Raw genomic sequence first — 13,075 nt, forward strand, 5'->3', positions numbered from 1 at the left:
GGAAGGACAGGCAAATGATAGGAAAAAATTGCAGTCAGCGGAATGAGCTGAAATCAGCATCATTGAGTGAGGCTGAAAGAAGATCATAGATGAGACCTTAATATCCAAGGATGCATATTGTATCAAAAGGGCAAGCAAACAGACAGATGGAGGTGGGGTGGTTCTGTTGTTAAAAAATGAAATCAAATCCTTAGATGTGACATAGGATTGGAAGATGTTGAATCCTTGTGGGTAGAGTTAAGAAACTGCAAGGGTAAAGAGACCCTGATAGGAGTGATATACACTCCTCCAAATAGTGGCCAGTATCTGGAATACAGGTTACAGTGGGAGAACGAAAATGCATGTAAAAAGTCCTAAAGAAGGGTCTTGGCCTGAAATGTTGACTGTTTATTTATTTCCATAGATGTTGCCTGATCTTCTGAGTTCATCCAGCATTTTGTGTGTGTGTTGCCCTAAAAAGGGCAAGTTAGGGCAGTCATGGGGGACTTCAATATTCAGGTAGATTGGGAAAAATCAGGTTGGTGCTGGATTGCAAGAAAGGGAATTTGTAGAAAGCCTATGAGATGGCTTTATAGAGCAGCTTGTAGTTGAGTACACTTGGGGAAAGGTAATTCTGGTTTGGGTGTTGTGTAATGAACCAAATTTGAGTAGGAGGCAATAATCATAATATAGAATTCACTCTGCGATTTAAGAGGGAGAAGATAAAGTCAGATGTATCAGTATTACAGTAGAGCCAAGAGAATTCCAGACGCATAAGAGAGAAGCTGGCAAAGTTGACTGGGACACTAGCAGGGGTGATGGTAGAACAGCAATGGCTGGAGTTTGGATGGTGCAGGAAGGCAAATCCCAAAGATGAAACACTCTAAAGGGAAGATGAGGCAACCGTGGCTGACAAGGGCAATCAAAGACATAAAAGGAAAAGAGAGGGCATATAATGTAGCAAAAATTAGTGGGAAGTTAGAGGATTGGGAAAGTATTAGAAAACAATAGAAGACAACTAAAAAGCCATAAGGAGAGAAATGGTGAAATAAGGAAAGCTAGCTAATAATATACAAGGATATCAAAAGTTTTTTCAGATATATAAAGAGTAAAAAAGAGGCGAGAATGTATATTAGATCACTGGAGAATGACATTGGAGAGCTAGTAATGGGGAATGGGGGACACAAAAATGGCAGATGAATACAAGTATTTTGCCTCAATCTTCACTGTGGGGTGCACTAGCAGAATGCCAGAGACTAGAGTGTCAGAGAGCAGGGTGAATGTAATTGCTATTAATAAGCAGAAGTTCCTTTGGAAGCTGAAAGGTTTGAAGGTAGCAAAGTTACCTCGACCGGATGAAAAGACCCCAGGATTTTGAAAAGTGTAGCTGAAGAGATTGTGGAGGCATTAGTAATGACCTTTCAAGAATCACTAGATTCTAGAATGGTTCTAGAGGACTGGAAAATTGCAAGTGCCACTACACTCTTTTAAGAAGGGAGGGAAGCAGAAGAAGGGGAATTATAAGCTAGTATGACTGACTTCAGTGGTTGGGATGATGTTGGAGTCCATTATTAAGGGTGAGTTTTCAGGGTACTTTGAGGCTCATGATAAAATAGGCCATTGACAGTATGATTTCCTTAAGGGAAATATTGCCTGACAAATCTGTTCGAATTCTGTGAGGAAAGGTGAGTCAGTGGATGTGCCTTTGACAAGGTGCTATACATAAGGGAGTATTACAGGAAAGTTACTAGCGTGAAGAGAAGATTGGCTGACTGGCAGGAGGCAAAAAGTGGGAATAAAGCAGGCATTTTCTGATTGCTGCTGATGACAAGTGTTCAGCAGGAGTCAGAGTTAGGTCCACTTCTTTTCATGTTATGTCAGTGATTTCGATTACAGAATTGATGGCTTTTTGTCCAAATTTGCAGATGATACAAAGATAGGTGGAGGGAAAGATAGTTTTGAGGAAGTAGGGAGTCTGCAGAAGGACTTGGACAGATTGGGAGAATGTGCAAAGTAGTGGCAAGTGGAATGTAGTGTTAGGAAGTGTAAGGTCATGCATTCTGCTAGAAGGAATAAAGTTGTCAATTATTTTCTAAATGGGGAGAAAATTTAAAAACGAAGAGGTGCAAAGGGATTTGTGGGTCCTTGTGCAGGATTCCCTAAAGATTAATTTGCAGGTTGAGTTGTTGATAAGGAAGGCAAATGCAATTTTAACATTCATTTTGTGTGGACTAGAATATAGGACAAAGAATGTAATGATGAGGCTTTATAAAGCATTGGTCAGACTGCATGAAGTATTATGAGCAGTTATGGGCCCCTTATCCAAGGAAAGAGTCAAGAGGGGATCTACAAGAATGATTCTGGGAATGAAAGAGTTAAAGTATGAGGAGCATTTGATGGCTCTGGGTCTGTTCTTATGTTTAGAAGATCCCATTGAAACTTACGGAATATTGAACGTTTATATTTTGGATGTTTCCTATATGGAGTGAGTCTAGGATTAGAGGACAGAGATTCATGGTAGAGGGACATCTATTTAGAACAGAGATGAGACGCAATTTCTTTAGCCAGAGGGTGGTTAACCTGTGGAATTCATTGTCACAAACAGCCGTGGGGGCCAAGTCATTGAGTATATTCAAAGTGGAGGTTGACAGGCTCTGGATTAGGGCTGAAAATGTACGGTGAGAAGGCAGGAGAATAGGATTGAGAGGGATCATAAATCAGCCTATTTCTTCTCCTATGTCATATGGTTGTCTTTAACCCATGCTTTCTTGGAACTTACACACTTGTTAATGTTTTGATAGTTTGATATCTTTTCCTTTACTCTGTGGCATTTGGATGACGGGACAGAAAAATCACGTATTCTTGTTTTCCACCATCATGAGTTGTGTTTGTAGAGGCATTAAGTTGCAAAGTGAATGAGCAAACAGAAAAACTGGTGGATGTATTTTATTATTGGAAAAAGTCTTAAAAACTTTGTGACTTAAAAGCTATTCAGGTCTTTTGAATTTGACTCTTAATGTTTTTAGTTTTGCAGTTTTATTTGAGCAGTGATATTTGCTCCAGGAAATTGTTCTTTCCTTAAAGAATCATTTGTCATCAGAAACTTCAATGGATTCAGTGGTCTTCTTGTCTGATTACTTTTTCAGTCTAATTGAAATATGTGCCAAAATGCCAATAATGTTTTAATCATTATAATTTTGTAAAAAAGCAAAAAACAGGGCAGTTTTTCAGTAGGTTGTTTCTCAAATTCTTGGTGATTGTATACATTTATGAAGAGTTTGAATACGAGGCATATGTTCCCAATTAATTTACCTCTACTTTTGAATGCTTACGGTTGTACAGGATGCTAGATAAAGCAAACTTTCACAACTCTGTTTTGTTGCTTGATTGAATGTCAAATGTATTTTGCCTCCCCAATCTCCACAATCTATAAGTTCAGGAAGTTTCAGTACTGCTGTTGAATCCCTTTTAAAGTTATTAATACCAACATTTTATATTGCACTATTGATTCATTAATAACGCAACAGGACTAGCTTGTTGTAATGATTAAAAGATAATTGAAAGGATCAAATACATAGAAGTGCTATTTTTGTTGACCTTTGTGCATTATTTCAGCTAATGGACTTCCAATTTGCAGACCATTAAATAGCTACCCTTTCTTTGTAGGCTGAGTACGTCCAGCTGGTTACTGAATTAAGAATGACTCGTGCTATTCAGCCTCAGATAAATGCATTTTTGCAAGGCTTTCACCTGTTCATCCCAGCATCCCTCGTTCAGCTTTTTGATGAATATGAGCTGGTAAGTGCACATTGTATTTTGCAATTTACTAAACCATTGTTAAAATTAATATAAGTGATTAAGGAGTGGAACAAGAAGAAGAAAAAATAATGAGAGCAAGGAGTACTTGAAATGATCATGTCCCCCCCCCCCCGAATTATTTCCACAGTACAGTCATTTCTGTCTGTACTTTTAGAAGAGTGCATTCTTGGGAAAAGTTCAGCAAAATTCGATAAATTGTCAAGTCTGAGTGAAATGTATTTGTATGGACAGAGAATGACGTGCTATTCATTACAGCCAAATCTACCTTTGCAAATCAAAGATGCATACCCCAGTAGATGATGTCTTATTGTGAAAATCGTGAATCAAAAAAAATTAGAATACCTTCATATACTATGCTGAATTTCCAACTTGCTAATAAAGGTGAAAGGATTTAGAGGAGTATGCATAAACGTTGAACAGATTAAAAGTGCAATCAAGCTAATTTGTTAGGTTGCAGAATTAGATGTGGTCTCTTCAGCCTACCACTTTCATGCCTGCTTAACCCATTTTCACTAATCCTACTTGTCCACATTAGGACTGCAGTTTCTATGTGTCAGCTTTTATCTGATTCGACCACCACTGGCAGCGCAGCAGATTCTAGGTATCAACTGCTGTGAAAATAAAAACAAAGTTTCCTTATAAAACTCCTTCCCCTTACCTTGAACCTATGTGCTTCTGTTTTTGGTACTCCATGGGCAGAAGATTTTTACTATTAACCTTAACTACTGTATTTTTATATACTTCTGCCACCCTTCATCTTCCTTTGCTCCATGGAAAGTAATCCTATCCTCTACCAAGTCAAACAATCCAGACTACATTCTAGTGAACCTCCTCTGCATTCTCTCCAGTGCAATCACATCCTCCTTGTATTGTGGCAGCTAGAAATGCAAATAGTATTCCATGTGTGGCCTAACAAGTGGCTTGTAAAGTTGCATTATAAGGACTTGCGTTGCATATTTATTGTCCTGATCTCTACACCACCCTGTTGACCTATGTTTCCAATTTTAGGGGACCATGGATTTGCACCTCTAGTTTCTCTGTTCATCAACATTCCTTGGTGCTCTAACATTTGCTGTACACGTTCTCCCCTTTTGATTTGCCAAAATACATCACTTTATACTTATCAGGATTAAATTCCAATCACAATGCTTGCCAGATGTCCCGTCAGATACTTTAAGTAACTTTCCTCGCTATTTACATGCCATCGGGTTTGTTTTCTGCAAACTTACTAATCGTATTTCCTACATTTGCATTCAGATTGCTAATGTATGTCACATCAGTAAAGGCCTAGCTTTGATTCATGGAGGACACTATTAGTCACCAAACCATCAGGTAGGAAGCCAATGGTTTCCCTATCACCAAGGCATCGTGGATCCAATTAGCTAGTTTCCATTGGATCCTAGCTGCTTTATCCTTTAGAACCAGCCTACCATGCCTTGGATTCATGTAGACAATATCTACCGTCATCATCCATCACAATATTCAATTAAATTAGTGAGATAGAACTACACCCTGCACAAGCTATGTTGATTATTCCTAATCAGTCCTTGCCTTTCCAAATGAATTCCTATCCCTCAGAATTGTCTCCAGTAATTTCTCTACCGTGGATGGAAGGTTTACTGGCCTGAGTTTATAAATATAAGAGATTCTGGAAATGCTGGAAATCTTGAGCAACACACACACACCAGTGCTGGAGGAACTCAGCAAATCAGGCAGCATCTGTGGAGGAGAATAAACAGTCAATGTTTCAGATCAAGACCCTTCATCGGGACTAAAAAGGAAGCCAGAATACGAAGGTAAGGTGGGTGGGTGGGAGAACAGTAAGAAACTGGGATATAAAAGATTAAAGAAGGAATCTGATAAGAAAGGACAGTGAAACATGGAAGAAAGGGAAGGAGAAGAAACCAGAGAGAGAAAATGGGCAGGTGAGGAGAGGACAAGGGGTGAGAGGGGAACCAGAATGGGGAATGGAAAAAGAAAGAAGGTGTTGGGGGTGGGGGGGAGAAATTACCAGAAGCTAGAGAAATCGATGTTCATGCCATCAGCTTGGAGACTACCCAGACAGAATGAGATTTTGCTCCTCCGACCTGAGAGTGGTCTCATTATGGCTGTACAGGAGTCCATGAACAGAAATATCAGAATGGGAATGGGAAGTTCAATGAAATGGGTACACACCAGGCGATCTTGCTTTTTGCAGCGGACAAGGTGAAGGTGTTCGGTTACCTAGCTTATCTCTGCTACTCTTAAAGGAAGGAACATCATTAACTATCCTCCAATCTGGTACCTTGTTTGTGCCTAATCAAAATGTAAAATGCTCCATCAGGGGTCTAGCTCCCTTGTTTCTTATTACATTTTGGGATGTATCGCATATGAATCTGGGGAGTTATCTACCTTGTATCTTGTAAGACATCTAACACATCTTGTATTGACATACTTCAGACCTTCAATGTATCCCTCTACTCTCTACTGTTTGCGTCCTTTGTAAGTACTGATGATAAGTATTCATTAAAGACTATGCCTACATCCCCGGCTTTAAAAATTCATTATCCCTTTGATCCCCAAGGCAACCACTCTTTTTCACGATATCCTGGTACCTGTAATATAGAATGAATTGGGATTTGCCTCAGTCTTGCCTGCCAAGGATATTTCTTGGCCTCTCTTTGCCCTCTCAATTTCAACACTCTTTTACACCCTTATAGTCCCCAGGGGACTCAACTGTATTTGTTAGTACTTGTCATGTGCTTCACTTTTTTTGATCAAACAATCAATAACTTGACATTCAAAATGCTATAATCTTGCCATCTTTTCCTTTTACCCTTACCTAAACATACTACCTTAACTCTTGCTAACTGACTTCCAAAAATCGCCGCTTATCAGATGCTTTACTCACAACTGTTTGCTCCTTTTCACTAGGTCCTCTCTTCCTCCATTCAAATCAGCCTTGCCACGATTTGTCTTAAGGACTAACCTTCACCTTTCTGTAACTGCCATAAAATGAACAGAATTATAGTCACTATTCCCGAAATATTCCCCAATTGAAACTTTCACCATGTACCTCATTTCATTTCCTAAGACAAAGTTAAGAACAGCCTGGTTTCTTAAAAGCTATCTACATGTTGCCTCCAAATTCGGCTTTGATAGATTTGACAAATTCTGTCCCATGTTATGTAATCTCAGTCAAGATTGGCAACACTATAATCTTCCACTATTATACTCTATTGTTTTTACATCTAGCTGCAATTTGTTTAAATAACTGTTTTTTCTTTCTGATTCCCACTGACCATAGTATTACCCTCACAAAGTGATTGCCCTCTAGTGTCTTTGGATGATTTCTCTCTATATATTTCCTTATTGCATCCTGCTTTGAAACTTGAAACTTCTATACTTCAGAACAATGTTGCCAGTCCTGCCCTTTTCTCATGCAGTGAAGTCATAGTTCCATGTACTGATCCATGCTTTAAGCTTATCTGACTTGTCTCCTTCCATTAAAGTAAACGCAGTTGAGCCTACCACACACCATCTTCTCCTGCTCACCAACGTCATCTATCATGCCTGTCTACTTTGCCTACTGGGCTTACTTTATCCTTGACATTTGAGTCAATCTTCCTGCCAACCACACTGCTGCTGAACTCGTGTCTCTGCCAAATTAGTTTAAACACTTTTGAGCAGCATAAACAAACTGCTTTTCAAGGATATTGGTCCCCCTCCAGTTTAGATTTGACCTTGTGCAAGTCCCACCTATCTCAAGACATTCCAAGTCCACTCCAAGACACTCCTGACTGTGGCAACAAGGAACTAATGTATACTCTGGGGTCTTGCTCGTGGACTAACTTATTTCCTTCCAATGCTGTTGTTAGACTTTGTCCTCGCCTAATGGTGGAACAGTCAATGGTAGCATCATAAACTTAGTTACCGCTTCTGCTTTTCCTCTCAGAGGCCATCCCTTTGTCTGTTGTTTGAAGCAGAGGTTACCTATCTCCTTTCTGTGAATGCCACACTACATATACTATGACATTTTCCATGTCTCAGTTGCTCCATAGTAAATTTTACTAGAGCTTCATTTGTTCTGTGGCAGACATACTTCCTGCAGGTATTTTGGAAATGATCTCCTACATCTTGCAGGAGGAGCATATCGCTGCCCTTGCTTCCATAATCCTCTAACACCAGTTCCTACCGAGAGAAAAACAAAAAAAACCTGATCACTATTAACTGTTCTTGCTGAAGCCTGACGCTCTGACTTCAAAGTCCCCTTGGCAAATGGCTGCTTTCTAGACCACTGCTTCCATTTTTGTCCTCCTTTTTAAAATCATGCTCTTGACAGTCCCACACATGCTGCCATGTCTAAACCTTGACCAGTATTTCAGCTGAATAAAAAAAGAATGTCTTTGTCCTCTAATTTTTTTTCTAAAGAATTTTGCCAAATGTATACAATAATTTTAAGTGCAGGGGTTGATAGGTCTTTCCACAGCAGGTGCAGGGTTTTGACCTGAAACATTGTCAATTTCTTTCCTCCCACAGATGCTGGTTGTTACTCCAGATTCCAGCATCTGCAGTCTCTTTTGCCTCCACAGCTAATCGGTTACTGTTAGTAGTATGGTTAGTATTTACGTACAGTGAAGCTGTAAATACAGATAGCATAAAAATACTTTTAAATCCGAGTTTGTTTAATTTTTTTGGACTTCATGAAAATCAATTGGTGAATCGTTATATTAGATAGTTGGGACTATTTCTTTCCCTTTTGAAATAATAAAAATTTAAAGAAATGACCTCATTACTATGAGAGGACATGTCAGACTTTGAAAGTATCAGTGTCTACCTCAGTTACTTGAATAAGAGGAACTTCTGGTAGCGGTCATGGAGTGAAGTCGTGTTCTTGACTCGCTCCATTACCTCTGAGTTTTTCTTCTTATGATCAGCTTTATTTTAATTAACCATTAAGGTAGCGACTTTTACAATATTTTGAAATAAATTGGGCTCTTTGATAATCGGATGCGTTTTAGGTCTGCTATGTCTAAGAATGGAAAAAATGGGAAGGACGGCAAACCTCCGGGTAGACCGAAAGGTACCGATTTCCCTCCAACTGAACCACCGCTGACTTTGAAAGCTATATCGGAGCTAATTCAAAGGGAAATTTCAACCTCTATTACGGAGCTGATTCGTGAGGAAATTTCAATTAATTTCCAGAAAATTGCCGATTCAATCGAGAAGATACAAATATCTACTACGGAACATCAGTCGGCTATATCTGATCTTCAAAAATCCACGCAACAAAGTGAGCTCAAGGTGGAGAAAATCAAAGAAACAATTAATGTAATGAAGAAGAAACTTGACTTTCTGACCTTTAAAAACTCTGACTTAGAATCCAGAATGCGACGGCAGAATCTTCGAATGATTGGGGTGCGTGAAGCTGTTGAATCTGATAACCCTATGAAGTATTTTTCTCAACTTTTAAAAGATGCATTTCCTACTGTATTTCCTGACCAACCACTGTTATTGGATCGTGTTCACAGAGTTCCATCATACTTGCTTAGGTCAGATAAACCTCGACATGTCATCTTACGTTTTCATTACTTTCAAGACAAGGAGAAACTGTTTCGTTCGATCTAAAGGTTACATTGATTTTTTGGATCTTAAGTTCCGATTCGTGGAGGATTTCAGTAAACCAATTCGGGATCAACGGGTTCGTTACAGATCTGTGATGTCGGAACTCTACAAGATGGATTTAAAACCAGCGCTGCTTTACCCTGCACGTCTAAGGATTCGTACGTTGGATGGAGCCCTCCATTTTTTTGAATCTCCATCGGATGCCCAGAGCTATCTGGATCAATTTTCACCTTCAACATCTTAATCGTAATTTTTAACTATCTCCGTTGATCGGAGGTTGTGAATTTGTCAGTCTTAATTTTTTTTTTGCCTTATATGGGCAGAAAAGTTTATTTTTGATTATTTAATATGGTTGCTAAACTTTCTATCTGCGTCATTTCTTTCTTTTTCCCAGGGGATTCTGGGTGGTTATTTCCTCACTGTCATTTTACGTATTTCCTTTGTGGCCTTAAATTTTGTAGTTTTTAAATCTACTTTGTTTTGTAGGTTTTCATAACTAGTTTATGTTAATAATCTCATTTTTCTTTGATTTGTTTACTCATAGGGTCTGGGGTTTGTTGCAGTTTTTTTATATTTTCTGGCTTTTACTCTGTTATATTAAGTGTTTGTTTTAATTGAGTTACCTTTTTTTTATTCTTTTACTGTTTTATAATTAGCTGATCTTTTTTATATTTACACTTTTTTTTAGGGAGCGTATACCGGAAGTCATGGGGGTAGTTTTAGTGCTTGCTTCTTTCGGGCTGGTCTGCGTTAGATTTAGCCTTGGGGTCATGGGGTGGGGGGTGGTGGGAGGGACTTCACGTTTTAGTTTCTTTCTTCTTGGGCGATGTACATTATTGAAGTATTGGTTGCGTTCTTCTTCCCGGTATCTCTTATTTGTTCTGTTCCCTTTCCGGGTTCATGGGTCGAGCCTATCGTCAATCCTCCTTGTTGCGGGTTGACTTTAGGGTTTATGGAGTCTATTATTAATTTTGTCTCCTGGAATACTAATGGTCTTAATCATCCTATTCAAAGGAAAAAAGTTTTTGAAGTGTTCCGGAGACTTAAAGCACAAATTTTATTTTTACAAGAGACCCATGTGCGGAGGGGGGACAGACTACGTTTTTTTAAATTCTGGAAGGGACAACAGTTTCATTCGAACTCCAATGCTAAGATTCGAGGCGTCTCTATTTTTATAGACTCCTCAGTTACCTTTATACAACATGATACTATTTCTGATCTGAATGGTAGATTTCTATTGGTTAGTGGTCTACTATTTAATAAAAAGGTAGTTTTGGTTAATGTTTATGCTCCTAATATGGACTGTCCGGAATTTTATAAATCATTATTCAATCAGTTCCCAAATTTGAATGAGTTTTCATTGATCTGGGGTGGAGATCTTAATACCTGTTTATCTCCAGCTTTGGACCGTTCGGCTCCTCTACGGACCTTACCTAATAAATCTGCAATTTTGATTAATTCATTCCTCTCTGATTCTGGGTCGACGGACATTTGGCGTTTTTTGCATCCTCAGGAAAAAGATTTTTCTTTTTTTTCACATGTTCACCATTCCTATTCAAGAATTGATTATTTCTTTATTGACTCTCGTCTTATTTCTTCAGTGATTGAATGTGATTATGACTCTATAACCATTTCGGATCATGCTCCACTTAAGCTTTCTATTAAAATTCAGGCTAATACACAAAATAATAGACAATGGCGTTTTAATTCGCTGTTGCTTCAGGACTCGGACTTTGTTAACTTTATGAATGAACAGATTGATCTTTTTTTTACAATTAACTATACAGAGGATATTTCTGTGAACATTCTTTAAGCTTATATTCGTGGTCAGATTATCTCGTATTCTGCTGCTTTGAGGAAGAAGCTGAAGCAGCAGGAGTTGGTAATTGTGGACAAGATTAAGGAAATTGATAAGAAATATGTTATAGCTCCCTCTGAGGAGTTATATAAACAAAGAACTGAACTTCAAATGGAACACAGTTTATTACTTTCGTCCTCGATTGTAAACCAATTAAAGAAAACAAGAAGTGAATTTTATGTACACAGTGACAAAATTGGCAAACTGTTGGCTAATCAACTGAAGTCTAATTATGCTAAATCTCAAATTAATCAGATTTATAACCAAAATGACCGACTGATACTTGATCATGCGGGGATTAATCAAACCTTCTGTGATTTTTATTCTTCCTTATATCAATCAGAGTCTCCTCGAGATTCTAAATATATGAATGATTTTTTTAGATAACCTAGACTTCCCTGAGATTTCACAGGATATGTCTTCTATGTTAGATACTCCCATTACCACGGATGAGATTAAAAATGTTATTTCCTCTATGAATTTGGGGAAAGCTCCTGGCCCTGATGGGTTTACTGTAGAATTTTATAAATGTTTCGCACCTTCATTAATCCTTTGGTTCTGTAGGGTTTTTGAGGCTTCATTAAAACTTGGTAAACTTCTTGAATCTTTCAATAGAGCGTCAATCTCTCTAATATTAAAGAAGGATAAAGATCCTGCTCAATGTGCATCTTATAGACCAATATCTTTATTAAATGTTGATTCTAAAGTTTTTTCTAAGTTATTAGCAAATAGATTAGAAAAAGTACTTCCTTTTATTATTTCGGAAGACCAAACGGGTTTTATTAAAGGTCGTTACTCTTTTTATAATATTCGCACACTGTTAAATATTGTTTATACACCCTCACAAAATGTTCCTGAGTGTGTTATCCCTTTAGATGCTGAGAAGGCTTTTGATAGAGTAGAATGGCCTTACTTATTTAAGGTGCTTGAAATGTTTAATTTTAGCTTGAAATTTATATCCTGGATTAAACTGTTATATCATTCTCCTGTGGCCTCGGTCTGTACTAACTCTCTAAGCTCACCTTTTTTCCCTCTTTTTCGAGGTACTCGACAAGGTTGTCCTCTTAGTCCTTTATTATTTGATATTGCATTAGAACCTCTTGCAATTGCCATTCGAGAACCTCCAAATATTACTGGGATAACTCGGGGCTTAAAGTCCCATAAAATATCACTCTATGCTGATGACTTACTTTTATATATTTCTAATCCCCAAAAATCCATCCTTGCTGTTTTAGAGCTATTAGCACAATTTGGTCTTTTCTCAGGTTATAAATTAAATCTTAGTAAGAGTGAACTTTTCCTGATTAATAAACAACTTCCCTTATATCATAACTTTCCATTTAAATTGATTAATAATTATTTTTCATATCTTGGGATTAAAATTACTTGTAAATACAAAGATTTATTTAAGATGAACTTTTTATCCTTAATTGACTATATTATTCAACTTTCATCTAAATGGTTTCCTTTATATTTAACTTTGATTGGTCATATTAATGCAGTTAAGATATTTTTTTTGCCAAAATTTTTATATATATTTCAGGCATTACCAATTTTTGTTCCAAAATCTTTTTTTGATAAAGTTGACTCCAAAATTTCTTCATTTATTTGGCAAAATAAAAACCCGAGACTGGGTAAAATACATTTACAGAAAGCTAAGAGAGATGGAGGTTTAGCATTACCTAACTTTAGATTTTATTTTTGGGCAATTAATATTTGACATATGAAATTTTGGTTTCTTGACCAGGATATACTATCCATTCCTAAATGGGTAGCATTGGAATTACAATCTGTTCAGGGTTATACACTTGGCTC

General features: G+C 37.7%; 1 protein-coding gene across 7 annotated transcripts in view; it reads left to right on the forward strand.

The window, feature by feature from the left end:
- Window positions 1-13,075, forward strand: part of hace1 (HECT domain and ankyrin repeat containing E3 ubiquitin protein ligase 1) — an 87,884-nt gene that overhangs the window by 57,519 nt on the left and 17,290 nt on the right. For all 7 annotated transcript variants that reach the window (XM_063040296.1, XM_063040294.1, XM_063040300.1 and 4 more), the window contains exon 20: window positions 3,646-3,777. In XM_063040296.1, coding sequence (XP_062896366.1) covers window positions 3,646-3,777 — 132 coding nt within the window. The remainder of the gene's footprint in view (window positions 1-3,645; window positions 3,778-13,075) is intronic.

This window comes from Mobula hypostoma, chromosome 2, assembly GCF_963921235.1.
Source record: "Mobula hypostoma chromosome 2, sMobHyp1.1, whole genome shotgun sequence".
NCBI lineage: Eukaryota > Metazoa > Chordata > Chondrichthyes > Myliobatiformes > Myliobatidae > Mobula > Mobula hypostoma.